General features: G+C 37.8%; 2 protein-coding genes across 5 annotated transcripts in view; both read right to left on the bottom strand.

The window, feature by feature from the left end:
• Positions 1–1,578, bottom strand: part of LOC139939828 (oxysterol-binding protein-related protein 6-like) — a 68,280-nt gene extending 66,702 nt beyond the window's left edge. For all 4 annotated transcript variants that reach the window (XM_071935967.1, XM_071935969.1, XM_071935968.1 and 1 more), the window contains exon 1: positions 1,471–1,578. The gene's annotated coding sequence lies outside the window, so the exon portion shown is untranslated. The remainder of the gene's footprint in view (positions 1–1,470) is intronic.
• Positions 1,579–2,137: 559 nt separating this feature from the next.
• On the bottom strand, positions 2,138–26,586 carry LOC139939680 (MPN domain-containing protein-like). The gene is made up of 15 exons (XM_071935742.1): positions 26,464–26,586; positions 21,297–21,526; positions 20,627–20,767; positions 19,863–19,949; positions 18,747–18,895; positions 17,318–17,355; positions 15,395–15,479; positions 14,917–15,013; positions 14,128–14,200; positions 13,252–13,328; positions 11,982–12,150; positions 10,909–10,979; positions 10,602–10,694; positions 9,647–9,739; positions 2,138–8,523 (listed from the first exon to the last, which is right to left on the bottom strand). The coding sequence occupies exons 2-15, from the start codon at positions 21,519–21,521 to the stop codon at positions 8,434–8,436; spliced, it is 1,488 nt and encodes a 495-aa protein (XP_071791843.1). The 5' UTR covers positions 21,522–21,526; positions 26,464–26,586; the 3' UTR covers positions 2,138–8,433.
• Positions 26,587–27,095: the final 509 nt, after the last annotated feature.

Here is a 27,095-nt window from a genome sequence, read left to right as displayed (position 1 = left end):
GTCTATCCAGTGGAAAATGCTTTCAGAAGCAGAGATATTTACCCTATTTTCACGGAATTTTCTGCAGAATAAGGGAGAGTTGGAAGCTCTATGTCATTCATACTGATGTATATAGCAAGGTGTTCAAAAGTGAGTCGGCCAACTATTAAAGGTCTCTGGGAGCAGTGGCACTAGCCTGTATTTTTAAGAATCTTGGGGGGGGTGACAATGAAAATTACTATCTAGAAGGCTTTGAAGCTTATATTTCATTTAGAGTGCTACTGTAGGAAAGTTTGCTGAAAAGAAAGGGTCGCTGTGAAGAATTGCATCTTTTTGAGAATTTTGGTAGAGGTGTGTTTACAAATGTAGTTGGGGCCTAGGGTGCTCTTTGGGTCCGCAATAGTTGCATGCCATGGGATGGGCACGAGAGTTAAAATTCATTAAATAATAATAATGCGGACCAGTATTTACCCCACTTCACATTCACATACATGTAGGCCTATACCACCACAGTTTTCATCAGAATTAAACACTATTTAAACAAACACCAACGTTTGTAAGGTGTACAGTTATTATTATTGTCGAGATGAGTGAGGAGTGTATATTTTTTCACTTTCATATAAAATTCTACTGATGGTAAATTCATAATCAAAGGAAGGGTCATAGATTAGTTTTTGGAATTTTGTCAACGTAATGCTGACTTATTGGCTGAAATGTCAACAAACATACAATAAAAGGATAACTTTCCGTATGGCGCCACCACTTTTTCACTCATTTTTACAAAAAGGGATATATCAATCAGGTAAATTAGATACTATATTATTTTATTTCGAATGAAAAAGTGGTGGCGCCATACGGAAACTTTTCCCAATAAAAGTCACGTGTATAAAGTTTCATCAGGACAACGTCTACTTATTGAGAAAGCAGCAAAAGGAACTGTTGGGGTATTTTTATCATTTTAAAAAGTGGGTTACGTTGTCGTTATCGCAACTACCTACGTCAAGGCCTACAGGCTACACTCTCTACTATCCATAGGGCATAGAGCTAGATCTATGAATGATGATCTATCCATGCAATATGATGATGACAACAATCAAACGATTGGATTTGTTGGAATGGTAGAGCCTTAACTTAACCCCTACAGTACACTTACTAGAATTAGAAACTATAAGGCGCTCCCTACAGGGGAGCCTTATAGTTTCTAGAAGTAGTAGAGCCTGGTAGGTAGTGGTACTGTTACTGGTCGTGGGCACTCTACCGGACCATGGATGGAGCAATTGCTCCATGACCGGACCGGCCGGCGGCCATGGCCGATCGTATCCGTCCGGCGTACGTTGAAATCACTGCACTTGAAATCTAGGTATACTGCAGTGCATGCAAAGTCAAGTGGTCCAACCCACCAGGCCCACTATATCGCTTAATTGTCCTAAATATTAATACAAAAATCGACCAAAACTTATTTGCCTCTAAAATTATTAATATCATACTTACGTTTCACTCCTCAATGTGTTTTAGGTGGACTCCCGTGTAAATAAGCTGATTTTCACTGGATAGAACTTGTGTGTGTGGCAGACGATTTCGTTCGACCATCAAATTTTATCAGACAGGAAAAGAAGTGTATGATGGGTAACATCCCCAAACCTCTCATACCGCGCCGTAGTCTTCATTCGCGACGTTCAATTTAGTCGCGGATAGCGCAACAAGAATTATTGGAGACAAGATGTATGTGTCAAACAACCATATGGATCAAAACCATTGATCTCCATTATACTGACTGGATAGGACATCGCGTCTAAACGCAGGCCGCGCGCGTATTTTTTAAAACGGGTGAAGACCGTTCGTCACACGAAATGCGCTGTACACTTTTAAACGGAGTTGCTGCAAGCAGAGAGAAGTTTTCGTCCTTTTAATTGTCATTTGGGGATAAATACAATTGGAGTTGGATCAAACAAACTAAAAATGCTGATGGTGAAGTCGTGCGCGGCTGTCAATCACTGGAGGAGGGAAAACTGAGTCGGCAAAGGGATTGTCTTTCCATAAGTAGGTAGGCCTTTGCATTTTTTTTAGCGATTCATATTATTATTATTATATCTAACGTTACAAATATAAGCCGGAAATTTAAACTATCTTTCATTGTTATTTTTACCGAGCAATACTATTTTTGTTTTCGCTCCGTTACAGATGGTTGTCTGGAATCGACGAGGACGGGAAGCCCGGATTTCAACAGATGTTTGTCATAGCATCAATAATTAAAAGGTTCGGGAAAGCGACAAGTATATGCGAATTATGTACAGACGATACAAGTTCGTTGAGAGGATCAGTCATCTCGGAAATAGCCGACTTCGTTATTTGTGACCAAAATAAAAATATTTATTTCTGGCGGAACAGTAAAACGGTTATGGAAGTTTTGCTGTTGGGATTGTTTTTCAATTAACATGATGAATAGAAGCTTCACAATAAAAAGTTTAAATTTGTTAATGGAGTCAACTCTCACTTATCACATTGTATTTATTTTTCATCTTTCTTGTTCTTTTCCCTCGATTTTAGCGAGTATGTAGTTCTCACTCTAGTGCCTACTCGAATTGTTTATTGTTGGAGCGACTCTTGTTTTGTCTTTATATGGTTTATTGCCATTTTCTCAATGAACTGAAAGAATTAAAAAAAACATGTACCTGAATCCCAATACAGTTTCTCGGCCGAGTGTTTGTTTAGAAATTTAAATATCATTATCATAATACTAATAGGGCATTTGATAGAAACAAATGTAAATTTAGTTTGCTTTATTGCATTTCACTCAGAAACTTTTTCGTACTTCAAACTATCGATCGTCATGTTTTCCCCACATTTCTATTCTCAATTTACAACTTCAACTGACAGACTCAAACCCGACCAAGTGCACATTAATTTACCCGTTTGAAGGAATTGCGCCGCCATTGTTGGGCCGCGTGTTTATGCACGCAGCATAGCGCAATGTCCTATCCAGTCAGTATAATGGAGATCAATGATCAAAACGCATGTTTAAAAAACTTGCCTAGTCCCTCGAGTCAGCATTTTTTTTAAAGTCTAAAAAAAGTTGCACCCGTTGTGACTATTAAAACAGCGTCTCGAATCAAGACTAGCCATTCGGAATGAGTTTTTGTTTTTTGTACTTTAGTTTATAAATGCATGTTTATGAGATGTCTCGGCTCTTTTGGTCCATTGCTTTTTTTTTGTGCACAAGGTTTTTGAGGCTATTTCATGACAAGACAAGCGCTCCAGGCAAATTAATAAGGGAATCAATGTGTGGTGAAAAGGGGTTTCAACTAGTGGTTTAATCCCAACGAGGCCTGGTTCTTGATAATTTTACCGAGACAATTAAAGTCGAGGTAAATTATCCTATATAGCTTTCTTCATAACAGAAAACACAGGGAAAATAAAAAATACTAGAGAAACAAATCACACTTTGTTGGTGGTCTGTGTATAAATTACGGCTATTTATTGAGCCAACACTGCAAACATTTACATAATGCATACAACTGCATTATCTTCATCAATCAATATTTACAACAAAGTAACAACAAACAATTGTAAAAATTATTAAGAAAAATACTCGCTGGAAAATATAATGATTACATATATATCGACCAGTTTCTACTACTGTGGTGATGATCCTCTCTAATAATGCAGTGCTTTCTAAGTCGTAGTAGTTGTCTACAATCATTACATAATGGAAATCACAAGAAGATAAAAAATACAACCAGAATTGGTTAATTATTGTATCAATCAAAATATTATTTATCAATTTCAAGTAATAAATCACAAGGGAAACTGACTGGGTAAAATTTTAAGTTAATTTAGGGCTCCAACAAAAAAAGGATGTATACACAGCACAAAGTGTACTGTGCACCCCTACCCCTGGTAATACTTTCGTATTATACTAGTGTGCAGCACAGAGAAAGAGTCCTATATAGGGCTAACAGCACCCCCTAAAATAATAATAGATAGCTAATTAGATGGGTCACATAATAATCTCTTAGAGAATTTGAAAACAAAACTCTGCAAGTCAGCCCAGACCTGATACTTCACAGAGGCAACGAAGGCGATTGCCTCCATGCCCTAGAAATGCTTCAGTAGAAATTTGCAGTTTCCTCATGGGGTTTTCTTTACCAAGGAGAAAATGCCTTGGTGCCCTTGCCCTTTCAAACACGAAGCATACAGGCATGTTAGCCAATTACAAACCCTCTTATCCAACATAAGTCGATTTTGTTGTCTTTGCTAACAACTGTTTTGCGACTAATTAAAATGTAACAAAATATTTTGACAGCTGCTTAAATAGAATAACCTTAGCATTAACCCTGGCCCTACCACATGGCAAAACATTTGCACTGGATTTGTTTTTTATATATCTATTGATAACAAGAAATGGAATGTGTGTAATGTTGGTACTATCTTTTATGAGAATAATGTATTTGACACAAACTACAGCTTTTTGTTTTCGAACATCCTTATGGCAGTACAGATCCAATGATACAACTCATTTATTATTTTCTATACAAGTTGAGTTTTTGATGAAAGCTTGAAGACATAAAGTCACAAAGTTTTTTTGCAGTGATGCAAATTTTCATTGAATGTCTTTTCATTAGCAGTATCAATATTTTATGCCATCTTCTGCTGTCATCATAAGTACTTGAGAAAATAGAAGTACATGTTGCAAACTGCTTACTGCTGCTTACCAATCAAAAGGACCTATGGTATAAATGCAACAAATAGTTAATGGCCTGACGTTTTGACTTGAGCGGAGTCTTTCTTGAAGGTTTTCACCCTAGCAGAGTCTTTCTCCGAGTTTGCATCATAAGTACTTGTTACAATTATCCCAAATCAATTTCAGCATGATATTTATCTTTCAAAATAGCCCATCATGAAAATTATGTTTCACGTTTTAGACAATTCAAGAATTATTCAGTATCGTCAAAACTAGATATAAATGCTAATTTCAATAGAAAAAGACAATTATTTACATATAAATATACAGTAACAATAAGAATAAAATATTCTTTGGTTCTTTGCATGTTTTAAATTAAGGTTAGAGTCACATGGGACTAACAATATTAAGGCAAATCACGGTACCGATGTTTGAATACGCTTCAATCTCCATCTTCAAATCACACAATTCAAGAGTTATACACAGTACTGTCCTAATGAATACTAATATTGGTGAATAAAGGCCTCAATATCATAAATTACTCTTAATTATTCAGTACTTATATCTCACTTTCAGTTTATTTGGAGGTGTTTAGTATTTCAATTAATTTTACTCCCAGAAAAGCAGACTTAATCACTGTACTAGCTAAGAACCCAATGGAGAAAAGACAAAGGAAGTTTCAGTTTTAGTTATTGGGAGAAAAAACACAGAGAGATATTCCATGGTAAACCCGTTCAGTCAGGTAGGGACTGAAACCCAATCTACATAGTGCCCCGGCGTGATTCAAACCGGGGTCCTGAAGGTGAAAGGAGAGAAATATTCCCTGGAAAACCCGTTCAGTCAGGTAGGAACTAAAAACCCAACCCACATAGTGCCCCCATTGGGATTCAAACCAGGGTGCTGGAGGTGAAAGGTGAGGAAAGTAACCCTAGACACAAACCTGACCACATGAAATTTGGTAAATGGCTGTAAATTTATCCAAATGAGAGTGGAAAGAAAGAAAAAAGAGTTTACACACCATCCTTCTAAATTGAGCCAACTCAATGGTACTATTTGAAAGAAAATTTAACATGTGTTTAGGTGTTTGGGTATTTTAAGAATACTGCACAACACAATGACAGCACGCCCCATTTGTCAAGATATAATTATATACACAGTTTGCGGTAACATCATGTGTACCTTACTGTGTAGATTTGTTCTTGCTATTTACTCTACTGCCGCAGAGTAGATTTCAAGGACTACTTAGTTCTGGAAAAGAACTAACTTGAGAGGTAGGAATACGGCCAGGACTTCTCGATCTAACTTAACTACCACAGAGTGAGTTCTTAATTGGTCCCAACTCTTTGACTAGCCTGCTCTAGTTATCGTTGACTTGAGGGAGTTCCAGACATGTACAAAGAGAATGAACTTTGATTTAACAATCCCAAAATTTAGAGGTAGATTATTTTGGAAATCCAAATAACACATTAATTGGAGACATGCTGTCATAAATGTTACTTTCCATGTAAGTGCTGATCAGTAACTTAGGCTGTTAAACTTTTTATAAACTTGTGATCTAAAAAGTTTCTCCAAGTGCAATGCAATTCAAAATTAAAAGCATGACAAACATGTGAAGCTACTTTACATGGAAATACCTTGGATTCATGCTTGGTGTGTTGCACTGTAGAAGGGAACTATTAACAATTCCTTTAAGATGATTCAGTATGATCAGTTTCATAACTTTTAAGAAAAAAAGAGGAAAATCAAAACCAAAAAAGAGGAAGTCAGCTGAAACGAGGAAGTCTCACATGCCTGTTAACTCTTTGTGAAATCCACCCCTGTGCTTCTATTCCAGCGTGCCTAGTGCATTGTACAGCTTCTAGAGTTGATAACTTTGGGGTTGAAACCCCTGTTTGCCCAGTCTTCAAGCTTGTGTCTTTAAGTTGCTATGCTATTTGAAAGGATGCCGAGTAATTAGTCCTTTTTACTAGTACAGCCGACTCAATTGCAATCTTAATTGCTCAGCAAAGTGTGATGCCACAACAACAAAATCATTATAAAAATATTGACAAATCCATTTTGAGATGAATCTTAATGTTTTGTGAAATCGAGCCCAGTTTGATTCCATTTCCACATTCAGATAGTGTAACTTAAATTATTTAAACATGTCTAAAAAATTATACGCCGAGATATGTTTAAATTGAACGTGCAGAGTTCAGTGACAGATTAGGACTTAGGTATCCTTTCTAAGAAGCAAAGAAGAAAATTATTTTTTGTTAAATTTGAATGACAGAAAACTTGACAAAACCCTCGTGAGAAGAATGATACTGAAACACATGCAACTAGACCGACGGAATGTAGTACCTTTTAAAAAATATTACATTTCAAAACTTTTGTTTGAAATACCATGTGAAAAGGAACATTAGATTATCCTTACACTGACAAATTTGCATATTAACATTCCCTTCTTCGTTGAAGCACAGCTATGCACATTTTCTCCATGAAATTCCGAGTAAGTTGCAATGTTATCTGCACACATCACAAATGCTGGCTGTCACTGCATACCTATACAGAGATCCAAACCACAGTTCCCAGCTAGGTCGTAACTATATCTGCAAAAGGTCTTCCCATGGCAGAATCCCACTGTATGGATGATGCACTGCTTATCGTTGAGGGAACTTGATGTTGATAAGCTGCACTGTTTATCATAGTGACAATTGCGTATTGATAAGTTGCAGTACTTCTTACTATGATGTGTATTTGTCTTCTGCGATAGAGGCCAAGTTCACACGGCTCTTTGTTAACAATATCTGACCTATCTGATACCATTCACATAGTCTGTGATGAAAACATACATGTACATAGCTGTACATGTATAAGCAGTTTTCTCTTTACTAGTCTAATGCGTGATCCCAGCTTCTATACATGTAAGTATCAGGCATGAAACTGTAACTTCACAAAAAAAAGAGGAAGATACAAAATTTCAATGATTTTTGTACTGTAATTTTCAATTTGGAATGGCAAAACTGAGAATGAAAAAAGAGGAAATCAGCTGATCTGAGGAAAAGTTGCATGCCTGAAGTATACACGGGTTTCCCATGCAATCAGGAAATTCATGTTTTGTTTACTTATACTATGTAGGCTGTATTGTTGCTTTATTGCTAAGTTGCTGGTGGACATGTTGGACCAGCATAGACACCAATCATCTTGACATAGTATGCTGTAAGTAGCTCCTGATCCTCGCTTCATCTTTGGAAATCATAACATGTGAAATAGTTCCATGTTAAAAGACCAGAACCCCCTGTGTTATGTCAACACAAAACATGCACAACTTTCCTGACACAAAACCATTTTACTGGTCTCTTAAAAGAGCTCTGTATTTGAAGGTCAGGAAACTCGCTCAAAGGAACATCGTGATGATACTTCTGAGGAACTGGAAGCAGCTCGTGGCTCTATGAGGCCAAAACGGAAATCTTTGGTTGGCCTCTCCCTCCTAAGGACATTATCACTAGTTCAGACGTGGTCCGTTGTTAAAGCATGACCGAGAGGGTAGGCAGGCCATTGCAAACCTTGGTTGAGGGCCACGGACAAGGCCTGGACTTGGTGCAAGGGCAGTCTTCCCCTGGAGCACGTCAAAGTAATGAGTCAGAGGCCTTCGTAGTAGGGAAGAGCTCGTGGGGGCCAGCGAAGCTCCCTCCCCCACGACCCTGCATGGATGACTCGATCTGTTATTAAAGCATGACCAAGAGGGCGGGTGGAATTAACAGTCCATGCTAACTTTGGATACTCTAGTGTTATGTTTTTGGTGTGACCAGAAGATTGTGGATGTAGTCTAGCAACCGTCCATCAGTCTGGTCTTTGGGAAACTTCTTCGCCAGAGAGCCCTTCATGAAAGAAAGAGAGAGAGTTTTCATTCTGTTAATTTTGACATAATCTAGTTTTCATTCTTTTTGTATTCAGTTGTTACAACAAAAATGATTGTTATTTTCCTCATAAAAAAAAACAATGCAGAAAAAAAAGTACCAATGATTGATTGATTGATTAATTGACGGACTAATTAATCCTTTGTTTGATTATCATGTTGATTGGTCGATTAACTGATTTTGACTGAAACAAGCATGATTTATCACCCATGATCATGTGTAGCATGCCAATGATAAATTACGTTGCAGAATTTAGACCATTACAGCACTGTGACAATACCAAATTTAACCACAAATTTCTCATACATTAAAGGCAGTTGGTCACCGTGGTTAAAGGCAGTGGACATTATTGGTGATTGTCAAAGACTGGTCTTCTCACTTGGTGTATCTCAACATATGCATGAAATAACAAACCAGTGAAAATTTGAGCTCAAATTGGTCGTCGAAGTTGCGAGATAATAATGAAAGAAAAAACAATTGATTTCAGATGCTTGATTTTGACACCTCAAATTCTCAATCTGAGGTCTCGAAATCAAATTGTGGATAATTACCCCTTTCAAGAAAACTACTTTCTTTCATAGGGAGCCGTTTCTCACAATGTTTTATACTATCAACCTCTCCCCATTACTCGTTACCAAGTAAGGTTTTATGCTAATAATTATTTTGAGTAATTACCAATAGTGTCCACTGCCTTTAAAGGGTAAGACTGTAGGACTTGCAATCACAACATTGTGGACTCGAATCTGGCCAAGCTTACAGCTGATTTCACAACTAGAATAAGTCTTGTCATCTAGTTACTGAATCGCAATTTATTGATTTGAGCAACTCATACGCACAGACGATTAAACAATGTTTGCATGAGAGAGATTGGCTGTTGCCAGCTTGGCAATAATATCCCCTTGTGGGAGCTTTGCCAAGTTATGTTGTTGAGAATATCAAATAGAAACAAATAAACAAACAAACAGTCAAACAAACAAACAAACCAACAAACAAACAAACAGATAAATATCCTTATTGCATATAAAATCTACACACATGAAGTGATCTGTGTCATGTAGAGTTCAAATCTTTAAATTTTACATACCTTCAATTTGTCTAGGAATGTATCAGATTTAAACCATGTATCTGAGAATTGCACCATGTCAGGACCATCCTTGTAAAAGTCCACTAGGTATTTCTGTGGGTAACAAAAATCAAAACAGTGAATAACTCTTCAACTTTACCACTCATAAGGGCACACTTTTCCATTCATTCATTATTATTTGTAATTTAAGAGAAATTCCCAAGGCGACCAAAGGTCGAGTTATGGGAAACTATACAAGGAATACAACATGTAAGCCTGAAGAAACTTGTTCACATAGGGTGCTTCCTATCTCTCGCTCTAGTCGACCGAGGTCGGAATCATACACTAGGGTGCTTCCTATGTGATACAGAAACAGTGCGCAACCCCTTCTCTTCTAAGATAAGTGTTCAGGGTTCTTTTATGTGAACTAACAATCCTGTTACACAGGACCTACGGCTTAACGTCCCATCTGAGGTACAAAGTAATTATGGTAAAGTATCTTGCTGTAGGATACAAGTGTCATGACCAGGACTCGAACCCACACTCAGCTGATCAGAAGCACCAGACCTTGAGTCCTGGGGTGGATTTCACAAAAGTAGTCTTAACTTAGGACTAGTCCTAAGCAATGCTAAGAGATTGGACTGGTCCTAAGTTAGGACCAGTAACTCATCCTAACTTAGGACTGGTCCTATCTCTTAGCATTGCCTAGGACTAGTCCTAAGTTAGGACTACCTTTGTGAAATCCACCCCAGTGCTCTTAACTATTTGGCCATGACACATCTCTATGCTCTATTGTATGTTGAATACAGGCTGCTTGATATAAGAGCTATGCTCACAGTCTAAAATACCTCACAGGAAAATAAGTGATAAAGCGCCTTGAGCGTCACTGAGTGACGGATATGAGCGCTATATTAGAAGCCACCATTATTATTGTTATTATTATTATCATCTACCCTAGGCTGAATGACTAACTCACCATTTCTAACAATGTTTCCTGAGTCAGGAAGATGTCGGACTGCCAGTTGAAGTTCATTGTCATTGGCATGCCACGGCAACTACGGCCACGATCCTACACAGGAATGAAAAACAATTGAGTATTGTTATGTAAACATACCCACAGAAGAAAACATTTTATAACAATCTTGACCGTGTGGTCATCCTGGATTCTTATAACTATAAAACAGCTTCATTATGAAGCCAAATTATGGTATTAAGCAATATTTTCTGCTTTAATAATTCAAGTCTGCCCATTCCATCCCAAGAAATGTCATTTCTATACATACCTCTATTTGTGGCATCACCCAGAACGCTTTCAGACTGGATTCTTTATTTGGTTTGTGGAGGTTGAAAGGTGCTGTGAATAACAGATAAAAAATAAATAACAAAAAATAAATATTACACATAAAACTATTACATATATATTAAATCCAAAATAATTAAGACATGAACTTCACATCTGTGTTAACAAAGAAACAAGTCAGTATTGTATTCACACAAAGACACTGTTTGACACCCAATTTTTGGTAATCCATTTACTTTAGCTCTGAAAAGTAAACATCTTAAAGGCAGTGGACACTATTGGTAATTACTCAAAATAATTATTAGCATAAAACCTTACTTGGTAACGAGTTATGGGGAGAGGTTGATAGTATAAAACATTGTGAGAAACGGCTCCCTCTGAAGTAAAGTAGTTTTCGAGAAAGAAGCAATTTTCGAACTCAAGCATCTGAAAGCACACAACTTTGCGTAACAAGGGTGTTTTTTCTTTCATTATTATCTCGCAACTTCGACGACCAATTGAGCTCAAATTTTCACAGGTTTGTTGTTTTATGCATATGTTGAGATACACCAAGTGAGAAGACTGGTCTTTGTCAAATACCAAGTGTCCAGTGTCTTTAAAACAAGCTCAAAAACTGACATCTTATTGAAGTATTTTGAGGAAAAAGAAGAAGATGATTTGGGTTGAACTAAGGCAAATTAACTAGAGTGGGATTTGAACCATCGACGTCCGGACTAACGTGCCATCGCTCTACCAACTGAGCCCTATGTTTGGGGTCTCCCTATTTGTCAATATCTTTGTACGGTTGAATGGCTTCTGACCGGCGCTCTGAACAAAGGTATTGAGAAATAGGGAAACCGCCAAAATAGGGCTGGATAGCTAAGTTGATAGAGCACCGACACGTTAATCCGGAGGTCGTTGGTTCAAATCCTGCTCTAGTCAATTTTTCTTTTTTTTCCACCCCAAATCATGTCTAAAGTTTACAGTCAGTTTCCCTTTTTGTGTATTATTTGACAAAAGAAAGAATAACCTTTTTTTTTTTTTTTAAAGAGAGAGAGATGCAAACTCGTTACTTACAACATACAAAAGCTAAACATGGCTGGTAGACGGTTCCCTCTCCCTTCATCTGGAGCTGGTAATCCATCTGTGTTTGAATATCTTTCAATGATGGTTGTGCAGGGTAGCATGGGTGACTGTGGTACCAGCCAACAAGTTGAAGACCACGCAATGCTATTGCCTTTCGAATCTGTGAATGAATTAAACACATTTGACATTACACTGCGTTACACCACAGTACACCTTACGCTCAGGCAGAAGAGGGTAAATTTATTGGGTCATATGGCCTTAGTGGTATTCCAAAATAACAGTGCTATAAATTTGTATCTATGTCTGGCAATCTATCCATTATTATTATGATCAATTTCTAGTAATGAAACTAAGGATGCTTTGAAAGCGAACTTAAAGCCATTGGACACTTTCGGTACAGAAAAAAAAAAAAGTTCACAGATTTACAAATAACTTACAGGGTTTACAGAAAGCATGGGTGAAAGACTTCTCTTGAAATATTATTCCATGAAATGCTTTACTTTTTTAGAAAACATTAAAACAATTCTCAACATCGAGAATTACACGGCGAAACGCGCGGAAACAAGGGTGGGTTTTCCCGTTATTTTCTCTCGACTCCGACGACCGATTGAGCCTAAATTTATAAGTTGTGATACACAAAGTGTGGGCCTTTGGACAATACTGTTTACCGAAAGTGTACAATGGCTTTAGTCACTGAGAAGCCTGAGAAAACCTGTAAACAAGGGTGCTTGCAATGAACCACAAACACAGGGGTAAAACCCTACTCTTCCATTATGAGTGTTCTCTGGGTTCTTATTTGTGCACTACATTACATAGAATACCGGACCTGCGGCTTCATCCCATCCTAAGGACAGAGCATTTATGGTTAAAGACACTGGACACTATTGTCAAAGATCAGTCTTCTCACTTGGTGTATCTCAACATATGCATAAAATAACAACCCTGTGAAAAGTTGAGCTCAATTGGTCGTCGAAGTTGCGAGATAATAATGAAAGAAAAAACACCCTTGTCGCAAAAAGTTGTGTGCTTTCAGAATTTTTTGAATTTGAACCAACATTCTGTGAACGACAGAACTTGAATATGGTGCACTAGACTCGGCCAAAGTAATTTTGTTTTAAAAATCAAGTTTTGAACCCTTTCATTTCCCTGTCTATAAGTACACACAGGTGTAAAACACATAGAGTTAAGACTGCAGTGTGACAGGGTCCATCACTGTTAAAAAACCTCAGACAAGTTTTCTTGAGTAATCGAATCAACCAACCTCTTCTTCCACCGTAAATGCTTTCCTCTTATCTCCTAACCGACATCTACACGGAAAAGCTTGAAGAACTGACATATCTGTATATTGCAAAATTTAAACATGTGTAAATGAAATTAACAATGACAATTACAAGTACTATGCTTTTTGTTAATCTCCGAGCAACAAAAAGTTGCTATGAGAAGATAAGCACCTCTAACAAAACACACAATGCAAAATTCTTTGTTAAAGCCATTGGACACTTTCGGAACAGAAAAAATAAATAAAAGTTCACAGATTTACAAATAACTTACAGGGTTTACAGAAGGTAATGGTGAAAGACTTCTCTTGAAATATTATTCCATGAAATGCTTTACTTTTTGAGAAAACATTAAAACAATTATCAATTCTCGATATCGAGAATTACGGATTTATAGTAAACACATGTCATGACACGGCAAAATGTGCGGAAACAAGGGTGGGTTTTTCCGTGATTTTCTCCCGACTCCGATGACTGATTGAGCCTACATTTTCACAGGTTTGTTAATTGATATATAAGTTGTGATACATGAAGTGTGGGCCTTTGGACAATACTGTTTACCGAAAGTGTCCAATGGCTTTAAAGCTCATCATTATGTGGATAATTTTTTTTATGAAATGTCTTCCTCGCACCTTAGTAAGTAAGGAAGAATATTAACAGAGTAAACCAATATGAAGGAATCAATAACTACAGTTAACAGGTAGGCTTACTGTCTTTTCAAAAAAGAGAACATCTTCTCTAATTAACTCATACATTTAGTTTTTCACCCAGTTTTTGGTGCATTATAAACATTGAACAACACGACAAACCACGTTGTTGGGTAAATTCTAGTTTGTTCAGTGAGAATTGTAAAGACTTACGTTGAGTATTTGGATCCCACTTTCCTGCGAGGTATCCAACAACTTCACTTGTTGTTAGATGACAATGGAAATCCTGCAAACAAAATATGAAAAACAGGGCTTTTTTCTTTTTCAGGTTCATTGTTTGAACTGAGCAGGACTTTATGAGATAATCAGCTGTAAACATTTCATTCATTGATTCTGGTTGTGAAGCCAAGGACTCTCAGAAAAGCAAACATAATCACTGTACTAGCCAAGAACCCAATGAAGAGAGAAGACAAGGAAGGAAGATTCAGTTTTAGATGTGGGAGGAAAACCTCAGAGAATTATTCAAGGGAAAACCTACACAGTCAGGCAGGGTCTGAAAACCCAATCCACATATTTTAATGCCCCTGTTGGGTTTGAGGTCCTAGGACTCCTAGGGTCGTAGGGCTGGAAGGCTAAACAAGATACCACTATGCCAACCTGACCACCCATAAAACAAAATCTCCAAACTTCTCTGCCTAACCAGCAAAAGTAAATAATACATCAGGATCATCATTGGTAAAATATCCACTCTTAATTGAATTTCTTTTTTAAGTACTTGATTAATCAGGCCGCTGAAATTACCTCTAAACTATTCATACATGTGCACTAGTCACACCATTCCATACATGTGTCGAAATGCAATGGTCCTCCAATTACTATAATGCCCCATTGTATGGTGCCATGGTTACAAACAAGGCTCAATTTCATGAAGCTTAAAGGTATCTTCCAAAAAGTGTTAAAATTTGAGTTAGCAAACAAAAGTATACTTTCAAGTTGACTTACCATAACAAGGAGACAGTTTGTAGTTGCTGAAACTGTAAATGGTTGCATTCTACCGACTGAACTAAAAGGAAGACACTCAACTAAAGTATTGGGACTCCTAGAAAAGGAAACAAATTAGCCATTTATATTACTTGTGGTTTTAAGAAATTTAAGAAAATCTGCTTTAAGTGTAAATGTGACCGTATCCCCTGAACAAGTTTAACCAAGATTGTTTTGCTAATAAGGATGGTCTCAGGGAATACCTACAAAACAATATTCACTCAGTATTTGACGTCACCAGTAGAACTAGCAACAACAAAAACCCAAACCTGTACAGTTGTGACAGCATTGCACTTCTAAGAGTTTTGTTAATTTCACCTGTGAGGTCATATGCTATACATCAGGAGCAAGTCTTAAATCAAAAACTAAAAACTACACCAGTTCCATTTCCAAATGAAAACATTATACTTTACCAACAAACACAAATCTATTCACTCACGTTTCTGAGTCCCCTTTTGTCACATCTGCAAATTTGACAATTCTTCTTTCTTTTAAATCGTGTTTCTTGAATGAGTGCGCAAAACCTGTCAGAAGAAACAAAGACAGTGTACAATGTACAAAAATTTTTTATTTGATTTGGGGTTGAACAAAGGAAAATTGACTAGAGTGGGACTCAAACCAACGACCTCTGGATTAACGTGTCGGCGCTCTACCAACTGAGCTATTTAGCACTTTGGTGGCATTCTCACTATTTTGTTAATATCTTTGTTTGGGGTGCCAGTCAGAAACCATTAACTGCCGTATAGCCAGGGTTCACACCCAAATTTCGATACAACCTCAGTTTCCCATGTACTTTATATATGATAAAAAAATGATTTCATGCAAAAAGCACCCGTAGAGTGCAAAAAGTCATAGAGTTATATATAAGAACTCAAATACACGTTTGAGGTTTTTTTTGAGGTTTTTTTTTATTGAACGCTTATGCGATGCTGTTTGTCAACTTAGAAAATGGCCGCCTGCGCGCATGCCGGGGCGCGTACATAGGCCAGTGCGCCCTCTAGTTCTTATATATAACTCTATGGCAAAAAGTGCATTGTGATGCTTATCGTTTGTAGAATGTTTTGATTATCTTACTACATGTATGTGAAACTATCCCAGTATCATCTCTATAAACATTCTGCCATGATGTGGCTGTGGAGTGGTGATTATTGAGGTTAAAAGGTGAGAGTACATTGTAGATCTGATAGTCATAGCTCAGTGTCTGTCTCAATATATTTTCTTGTTGCTTCATACCATTCCTACAAAAGTGTTTGTAGCGGATTCATATAATGTAGATCAGAACCACACTGAGTTTGACGATTATTCTAATCAAAACTAATCCCTTTTTTAATTGTCAATAAGTGTAATGATACTATTTGTTTTTACCCTGACACAGATATGTATCAAGCACTGTGTACTCGGTACTTTCCCAAGTTCTGTGAAGAAAATCCAAAGGCAAATCACCTTTGCATAGCAGACGTCTTACCACTTACCCACCAAATATATTGCCAAAATAGACTGTGCAAGTCTCGCGCGCACCGGAGCGAGAAAACACGACAACTGAAGAACTTAATTTTTTTATGAATCAAATCTTTGCTTTAATTTTTTTTTAATGCCGAATCTGAACAACAAAAATATTCATAAGAGCTTGTTTAAATTAGTTTAGCTTTTTAACCAAGTACACAATTATCGGTTAAAGTCTATGTATAGACAAAAGTAAAACTCTGGGACAAGGATGTTTGTTTGATCTGAAATGTTTTGAAACCCCTTTTGTAAATCTACGCCCGAATGTGAAACTACTCAAAGCTGGTTTATACGCGGACGCACAATGGTCGCAATGGCGTTAGATAAGCACGAGACGCATTTTAAAGAGGAAGCCGACGCCTAAGCGACCAATGAAAAGGCTTTCCACCCGGCGCGGCCAAAACAAGCGTCTGCGTAAGTTTCCTGATCGGAGATGGGCACAAATTCTTAATTTTTACCAAGTAACCTGACCTGAGGTCAAGTTTAAATATCGGTTTTTCATCGTTATTATGTTGACTTTATTTTTACTTTTATGTATGTTAATTAGTATTACATTTTTAACAACATATGTCATTTTTATGGTCATAAACTACATTAAACTAAAGTAATGGACGAAAAAAATCTCCCCAACGTAAATCTCCATTAGGTTGGGACCACAATGATCCCGGAAGTTCAAATCCGCGCGAGACTTGCACAGTCTATAGGAATATGTACAGTAGTGGGTTCAAATCCCACAAAGTCAATAGTAAATGAAGTCGATTACATTAAAGCCATGTCAAATATCCAACAGAAACATGCAAAATAATGCACAACTTTGAGAGCAAAATAATGATTTCAAACCAATTTGAGCATGACTTACCCTCTTTATGTATGCTGCCATCACTTTCACTGAATTTTCTGTGGGGATAAAATAAAAGTAATTTGTTTCAGTGTTTGTTGGAAACACCTTGCTTATTCCACCCAATACTACGGGTACAAAAATTGTATAAATAAAAAAAGAATAAAATAAGGATGTTTCATTTCAACATTCAGAGTTACAATATTGGCCCAATTTTATAAAGCTGTTAAGCAGGAAAAAATGCTTGACACATTTCTTTACTAAGCAAAAAAGATATGATGGTAGTACCAGTAGAAAGACCAGTAACCTTCAATGTAAGCTAGCTACCGATCCATTAAATAAGGATATTTTGACAAGCAATCTATACAAAATTCTCAATGGAATTGTTTACTTTCACGCAAAGGTTATTTACTTTTAGCCAAAACAACAAATTTTCTGTTTTCAGTTACCCGGTCGACCGTAACTTTACTGCGCAGTCCTAAACTTGTTATTCAGCTCCGAAGTCATATTTAAAAATATTTAAATGTAATATAATTTGTTTATTCTTCATATAAAACCCCACAAAAATAACAGAATAAACAAAATCCTGATATAAATGTACCAACCCTATTTTGAAATTTTGTAATAAAAAAAATTACATTTTTTATTTACCTAATATGACTGAAGATACTAATAATGTTATACAATGGTTTATAAACACACAATAAAAACACGGCAAAACTCATGGGTTTCCAATCTTATAGGTGACTCTCTGATAATACATACTGGTACTAAATATCCACCTGAAGTAAGTAAGAATGTTGTTTATATATGACCACTAGTTACCAGTAGTTACAAATAAACTGTTTGACTGTCCTGTTCCAATGATGCTTACTGATAGAAATTTGATTTGAATTTTGAAGGTTCATTTAGTGAGAGATTTCTTTAAAAACGCATCTTAATCTTAATATGCTTTCCCCAAAGCCCCCTTCCCACAACATTTCATCATCCATGATTTTGTCTAAATTTGCAGAACTTGATACTGCACTCCTGGACCATGCTATTTGCAAGTTCAAACATTTGAGAGTAAACATTTGAAGTGAAGAATCCATCAAAGCTTCGGATTGGATGTAAAGCTTAAAAGAACAAGTTTCCCAACCCACACTCTGCTGATCAGAAACACCAGAGCTTATTAAGCCCAGTGCTCTTATCCACCCAACACGCCACATAAAGAAAAAGATAATATCTTATGAAGATAAAGCACTAAACAAAAACCAGTCATTAGTATTGAAATAATTATGGAGACAATTTTTTTTCTTTCTTTTCTTCGTGGGATGGTCTGTTGAAATTAGCACTTACATGTAGCTATCCCTATGGGATATTATGCTTGTTTTTCATGGGGTACTCCTTAACAATTTGTTTTGTTTTTTAACTTCTTGACAGAACACAGTGAGTTATGTAAAACCTGTACCTTTTCTGGCTCTTGGTGGCTTCCGATGAGGGAGGGTTAGGTCTTTCTGTTGGGCTTTCAGGCACTCCTGTGTTACCATCTTGTTCATTCTGATGTTGCTCATCAGTGTGCCCATTGGTGTAACCGTTCTCTTCCTCTTTAAAATCAGGCTGTGGGATAAGAATCAAATCAGACAACCACATCAATATTGAGTTACATGTGGGAATTCTTTTAACATAAATGTTTATTTCCTTTGTCTATGAAGTTTAACATCAAAAAGAAATTCACAACAGTGGGTACGTGTATTTCTTTCACATTGGAATGTATACATTGGAACAAATTTATGTGACCCTCGGAATAAGTCCGGGCACAAACAACATTCAATGCGATTCAGCTAGTAGCTCTTTAGTTTTATTGAAATCGGTGAAAACGTTGAATCTGTTGGGTGAAGACACACAAAGACGTCAGTACCGGTCTTCAGTCCAAAACAGAATGATCATAAAGGGGAAGCAGCCCGCAGAGGGCTCTAGCCATGCAAGTCAAAGCAAATGATTACGTAATTCAAAAATAAACGTGGGGGTTCGTGTCATACCCGTGTCATTTAAATCAACACAATAATATTGTTTAAACAAATTTTCCCAATAAAGGGTCTGATTTCAAGCGTCGGACAGCAACATTTTAAAGACACTGGACACTATTGGTAATTGCCCAAAACCAGTCTTCTCACTTGCTGTATCTCAACATATGCATAAAATAAAAAAACTGTGAAAATTTGAACTCAATTGGTCATCAAAGTTGGGAGATAATAATGAATGAAAAAGCACCCTTGTCACACGGAGTTGTGCGCTTTCAGATGCTAGATTTCGAGACGACAAATTCTAAATCTGAGGTCTCAAAAACAAATTCCTGGAAAATTACTTCTTTCTCGAAAACTACGTCACTTCAGAGGGAGCCGTTCTCACAATGATTTGTACCATCAACCTTTCCCCAATACTCGTTTACCAAATAAGGGTTTGTGCTAAAAATTATTTTTAGTAATTACCAATAGTGTCCACTGCCTTTTATATTGTTCCCTTTGTTTTAAAGTATAAAGTGTGCAGTAAAACAGTAGTTGGAAATGTAAAAAAAACTACCTACCACTGACTCAAAACCAGGCATGCTGATTTTCATCTGGCTGAACCAAGTTGACTTCAGCAGGTCCAACTTTTTCCCCTTGTATTTTACCTGCCAAATAAATAATTCATTCACTATTAGAGATATAGTGAAAACATTCTGAAGTCCGAAGACAATGGGTGTTAGAAGACATGTAATGGGTAACTTTCAATTGTTGACTCAAAACAACCAATTCCAATTACAGAGTGACGAGTAAACTTTACCAAAGAGTGGTATGTTAATCTGAACATCTGAGGTTTTTTTTTAGACTGGCAAAAGTTCTTCATATTATTGTCAGACATTTAGAGGTCCCAAACTTCAGCCTGGTTCATACTTCCTGCGAATGGGAATGCAAAGCGAACTTTGACGTCACTAATTCGCAACGAATAATTCGCAGCAGTTCAACTCTGCTCAACTCACTTGCGAATATCTCTGCAAAAGGAAGGTTGTGACATTAAATTCACGTCAAATTCGCTTCGAATTCGCATTAAGTATGAATCGGGCTTTCCAGTGCGGTGCTACAGTTCATTTACAATGTACAACTGCAAGCTACACAGTACGAATGCGATTGATTTTAGTTTACTGCTTTTCAGGAAAATGGCGGTGATCTGTTGAGTGCATTTTACTGTATTGTGAATCCGCGTATTCTAAAATCGTAGCAAATCTGTGGAGGTACTAAGTTTATCTTTTGCCTGAACAGTAGCCAGTCAGTAGCCAATTGAATCTGAGCTACATGTACATGTACTTACAGAAGCCCAACCGCACCCTGATTTCTTGGCAGGGTTGACAAGTTTCTTGATATGGATTGCCCATGCACTCGGTGAGTTGAATTCTTGATCTGACCATCTGATTTTGCCATTCTCCATCAGATCAGCTGTGAATTTCTTCCCCTGAAATCAAAACAAATTTACTCGTGAATTCAGGGTTTGCTTATAACCTATTGCAGGTATTATCCTAAGCCAGCAGGACCAGTTACGTAGCTTTTCATTTCACTAGTCCGTCAGCTTTTTCACTATCCTTCATATTAAATACATATGGGTGCTTTCCAATCAAAGAACTAGCCACCTGGACCACTTGGAGTGAAGTTTGACTAGTCCTCAGGTGTTTTAACTGGCAATTGGCCGGTGGACCACTGTTCAGGGAAAACACTGATGATCAATTGCACAATCAATTTGGATACAAATGTCACCTGGTTAAACTTCTGTTTCTCAGTAACGATAATGTCAAACTATGGTAACCAACAAGATAAAGGTCTTAAATCCCGGCCAAAATGCATTGGGCCACATGATAAACATAACCACTGTTCCTCAGCTCAATGTTAGTTTTAAAAGCTCATCTGGACCGCAGACCGCGCAATGAGAGCCAACATTGAAGGGGGGCCAGGGGCCCAATGAGATATGATCAGGATCGTAGTCTTACCAAGTAATCAATGGTCAAGAGTCCATCCCCCGACTCCACAATACCATCTGCCATCAGCATCCCAAGGGTGATTCCCCGACCGGTCACCACCCCGGATCGATTCTTAGCCGGGCTGGGGCTGGACGAATTGATGCTGTCCCTGTCATCTTCAATGGAAGTGAAGGACTGGAACGTGTCTACTGAGTTGGTGTCGTCACACTCTATTGGTGGATTCATCATCATCATTTTTACTGTGTGACCAAAAAGAATCAAATCAACAAAGCATTAAAATGGTTCAATAAAAAAGCCAGTTCACGATTTTGTGACTATTTGATTACCTGTATACTTGGTTACTTTAGATTATTGTAAATGTTACTCTACAAATTTTACAAAAGAAACTGGGAGTTTGTATAAAATTCCCAATTGTTCATTAAAATTGTTCAACAAAAGAATAGCCTACAGGACACCGCCAATATAGGGCTAGATAGCTCAGTTGGTAGAGCGCCGGCACGTTTCCGGAGGTCGTTGGTTCGAATCCCACTCTAGTTAATTCTTTGTTCAACCCCAAAAATCATTTACAAATTTACCCAGTCAGTTTCCCTTGTGGTTTATATTGATATCTGTAACAAAAAGTCGCATCCCCTTAAGGTGATCCCCTAGCTGCCGCTTCCCAGGTTGTATCGTAATTTGGGTGTGATCCCTGGCTACACGGCAGTTAACGGTTGTATGGCTTCTGACTGGCACCCCTGAACAAAGATATTGACAAAATAGGGACACCGCCAATATAGGGCTAGATAGCTCAGTTGGTAGAGCGCCGGCACGTTTCCGGAGGTCGTTGGTTCGAATCCCACTCTAGTCAATTCTTTGTTCAACCCCAAAAATCAGCTCAAAATTGTGTGACTTTTTGATTACCTGTACTACATACTGTTACAATGACATGTTAATTAGATTATTTGAACGTACATGTAACTCTACAAATGTTACAAAAGAAACTGGAAGAGTGTTGACATTAAATTTCCAAATTAGTCTGGAGCAAGTCTTTAGTTCAGTTCAGTTCAGCTTAAATACATGTATCCACTCCCTCTGTCAATGACATGTAGTTTAACATACCGTAATGTACAGGTACATTCAATGCAATGATTAGGTAGTTAAGCGGGAATCTTCTAAAAGCAAGCTTGTTTGGTGGATGCGTTTTCACTTGTGCAACTCTTGGGAAACATGGTATATGCGAAAAAGTATGCCATTGTACTTTGTAGCTTACGGAATTGGGCCCATAGATCCACTGCGTATCAATAATACAAAGTTGATGTTAAATTTTTATCAGGGATGAAGAATATATCAATTTTTGGTTTTAGCTATTTTGGAATGTACATTTTGGAATGAATTGTCCAGTGTGAAAAAATGAATGTACACAATGCACTTATTAAGATTACTTTAAAATAACAGGTGCAAAGAGGATTAACATTTCATTTTTCTAATACACATTTATCAAACAGATGTAGATTATACCTATAGCCTGGCAGTAAGCATTTTGATCAAAACATAGGGCTGGCCTGCAACATTCTTTTAATTTGTACGCATCAGCACTTGTGTACCAATGTTTACACTGCCACTGAAAGCCATACATGTACCTACATTCATTACACAATTTTACATATGTACATGTATGTAAGTAAACATGCTTTCTAAGGTTGAAATAATTAATCAGGACAGCTGTACTGTGCATACTGCAGTGAATAAAGACTACCTGTACACAATGTAGTTTTAATGGAATACCATCATGACTAATGTATTGAATGGGAAGACAGTGCTTAATAAAAAGCATTGATGTACGTTAATGTAGCAAGGACCAAATGTAATGAATGATGATGGCAATGTTCATGATTAATGATGATTAACCAATGCAGTATTAAACAATGATGTATTGTCAGATTATGATCATGATACATGTAAATAAATGTAGCATTTCTACCTCCATACATACAGTGTCTTCTTTAGTGGTATGTGTACATTTAATCCAATTGCACTCTTGAGATCGTACCTGGTACATGTAGGTCAAACAAACCATGTTCTACATGGTCACCCTAAACTGCATTCGAGTAGGATTGAGCAAGACGTCAGTTTGTAAGCCCACTAAGATAAAATGGCAGGGTGAGATAATACACAAATGGGGACGTGGTAGTTTCAGACTAAGACCGTGTTAGCCTTGCTCAAGGCAGTCACATTATTCGCTCCGAAAAGACGCCGCTGTAAACCCACCCGTATACCCTGTGCGTGCGATCACACCGCATGACCCACCCGTATACACACTGTCACATCCTACGACTACTGTGCACATAAGTCATCCGCACTCGTACCACTAACCGCATGCGGAGGCCGTTAGGCTGACAGCCTTGTCGGGTCTGTAACTTCAAGTGGAAAAAAATGGGGGGCTCTCGGATATGCTAGTATGCAGCCCATGAATATGTATATCTTTCGTCAGACCTATCAGACAACACAGGATGTGAGGCAAATAATTATTCATTTTGACGTCCAATCTCGCACTTCCCTTATCACGACCTTTGGACCCTATCATGCATCCGTCCATGGTGGTGGTGTGTGATGTAAACATGTCTCGTCTTTCGCGGGCATTATGGTAATGAGCTGACCGTGTGGGAACTCTACGCTTATTATAGTAATGAGGTCAGTGGCTTCAACACAGACCCTACAAGGCTGTCGGCCTGACGGCCGATGCATGCGGATAGTGTCATGCGATGTTACGCACAGTGAATACGGGTGGGTTTTTATACAGCGGCGGTCTTTTTTCGGAGTGAATAATTCGACTGCCTTGAGCAAGGCTAAGACCGTGTCCAAATTGACGGCTGTGGCTATAGCTATGGCTGGATCTCTGCAAATCATGCTATGATGATGTCCATAGCAACAGACACCCTTAGCAACAGTTGCAGCCGTTGACGTAGCCGCAAATTCAGCTTTGGTCAAAGTTTCGCACAGTAACTTCCTGATTAGTGAAGCCTAATACAACACACAGTAATTGACAAAAGCACTGCACACTAATGCTAAAAATTAAAGTGAAAATTCAACAACAAAATATCAAATTTCAATAACATGTTTGGGTACATGTCCTGGTTTTATGTTTACTAGTGTGTACACACAGTAGTTTAGCGACTTGCCCCCCCCCCCCAAAAAAAAAAAGTTTGGCGCATCGGTTGCTGACCGTGTAAAGTGGTGGAATATTATTTTTTCTGACAGTCGGGTATTTTGAGTAAAAGTTTGACATTAGTGTGGAGTTGTATCGAGTTACATGAATGTTGGCATTCTCCTCCATGTACACATGGTAATTATTCACACTAGATTTGACATTCAACCAAGTGCAATTTTGTGCTAGCTTGCAAAAAAAGTCTTTAGTCTGAGGGATTTATTAAGGGCCTACGCAGCCCCAATTGTGACCAAACAATTGCTATGTAAGCAACTGTAACATGGTTTGAAATGGCAGTATAGGTGTTCATCTTTTGTCAAAGAAATTTATGCGTTTAAGTCTATAGGCCTATCTTGCCACATTCCCCCTAAACAATGAGCCATAGATGAGGTGTTTGAGACTTAGTCACAATCACAAGAGACTTAGTCTCCGCTTAGTCACAAGATATTGTTTAAGTTTGATTCTTAAGACTACAGACAGTTGCTACGTCACATGGTTCAGGGCAAGCTTTTGTGGAGTATCAAGGGATTAGATCCAGCCGTCGATTTCACAAAACTCTTCCTAACTTAAGACTAATCTTAGGACTTAGGATGATTCCCAACCCTGCACTGTAGCATGCAGACGTTAAGATTAATCCTAAAAAAGGACGAGTTACTCGTCCTGACCTAACTCGAGATAAGACGAGTCCTAACTCTTTGTGAAATCGACGGCAGATGTAAATGGGGCGATACTCCCTTTTTTCCTGAAATTTGTCATTATTAGTCAGAAATTATGACAAATTCCAAAAATTTTAAAGTTACTGGGTCTACCAGGGATGGCTAAAACCCATTACTTACACAATTCTGAATTTGTCTGTGAATGACATGCAGGGCTGTATGCTTCGTTTTTAAAAGGGCAAGGGCACCAAGGCATTTTCTCTTTGGCAAAGGGCACCCTATGAGGAAATTGTAAATTTCTACTGGAGCATTTTAAGGGCACCAAGGCAATGGCAAGAGGCTACGGAGGCAATCGCCTCCGAGGCTACGGAGGCAATCGCCTCCGTTGCCTCCGTGAAGTATCAGGCCTGGACATGACGGCAGAATGATACCACGCTTGCCCATGTGGATTGTGGAGGTTGCTTTACAGTATGGCAATTTGGTCCAAGTACAATCAATGAGTGTATTTTAAGTCAGCTTTTCTGTCTCATGACAATTTACTGACCAATGTTTAAGGCTAATGCTCTAGGATGCTAGAGTTTTAATAGTGCACAACTTTTTTCTTTTTCTTTTATTTCTCTTTGCACTTTGCACCGTTCAACCATTGACGCCACCAACCCAGTTTACTTTAGCTGTATAGGGATTGTTCTACAACAATGAACTTAATTAAGACTCAAGGTAAAGGCATCACATAAATGAGCAAATTGTTTGACCACAATATCTAAAAACAATTTTTTGGGGGGTCATGTGTGAAAAAAGAAACGTTTAGTCTGATTACAAAAAATAAAATGTATTTTCCTACATATTTTATCGAACACCACCAACGTCTTCCCTTTTCTATTAATTACATACATTTGGTTATGTTCAGACACTCACTCAAGTCAAACTAGTTTGCAAATGAATAACAAATTAGCAAAGCACAGTCACACAGTGTGGGCCTATTTAATTTACATACCAGTAACACATTCAAAACAACAATATTAAATTAAACAATTCCATTCATATTTTTAATTGAAAGTTTTTAGAAAATAACAAATGTTTTCAATGTAAGGTATGCTTGATTTCCTCCACAATGATGCCACATCTGCCACGGATGCAAATTCCTTGCTCCTCTCGCAGCACGCTACACTCAATGGGATACAAACATTCTCATTCACCAAATAACTGTTCATGCATGTTGACATGTGTTCCCATTACTTCCGCTATTCCATGAAAACACCGGTCACAGGCGTCCCAATTTCAATGCAATACGTTTCTTGGGAGTTTCAAGTACCATATTCGACCAAAAGTTTCTTACCTTTTCGTTTAGTTTGCCGACAAATATCATAAGGAAATTGTGATGTCTCGGGGTTCCATACCGAACAGCTTGGATAACTTTTGTCAGTGGTAAGAAATCGCGCAGAAGTTCCTTCGTCTACGAACGTGTATCAATCCCTCTTTGTTCGGTGTTTTTGTGTTTTGTTGAAGAAAACACCTGGTGTCCTGTTCCATTTCGTTTAAGGGGTGTTCCTGTCCTAGTTATGTTTCTTTGGTTTTTTTTTGTAGTGACCGACAACGCTCTTGTTGTCAAACTTCTGAAATTGACAACTTTGATAAATGGGAACCCGGTTTTCAATTAATATTAGCAAAGTGTGATCTAAAAGAACATGTTGATGATGGGTGTGCTGTCACAACGAATACAATATGACCACGGAGGAAATAGGCTAGTAGGCTAAGCCATGAAAGTTTGACCATGCTCTGTCCGTTTCCAAACTGAGCCCTCAGAATTGTTTACAAACAATGAATATTTACTCGCATGTAAGCTGAGTAGTTTTTTTATTACAATTTGCTTTACTGACTAATACTCATTTGTTGTCAAATGCAAAGGTGTAAACTCGACATTGAGTCCCTGTAACTCAAGATTCTGCTGATAAACAAATTGACCTACCC

This window comes from Asterias amurensis, chromosome 7, assembly GCF_032118995.1.
Source record: "Asterias amurensis chromosome 7, ASM3211899v1".
Classification (NCBI taxonomy): Eukaryota; Metazoa; Echinodermata; class Asteroidea; order Forcipulatida; family Asteriidae; genus Asterias; species Asterias amurensis.
This window is presented reverse-complemented; position numbering and strand designations above follow the sequence as displayed.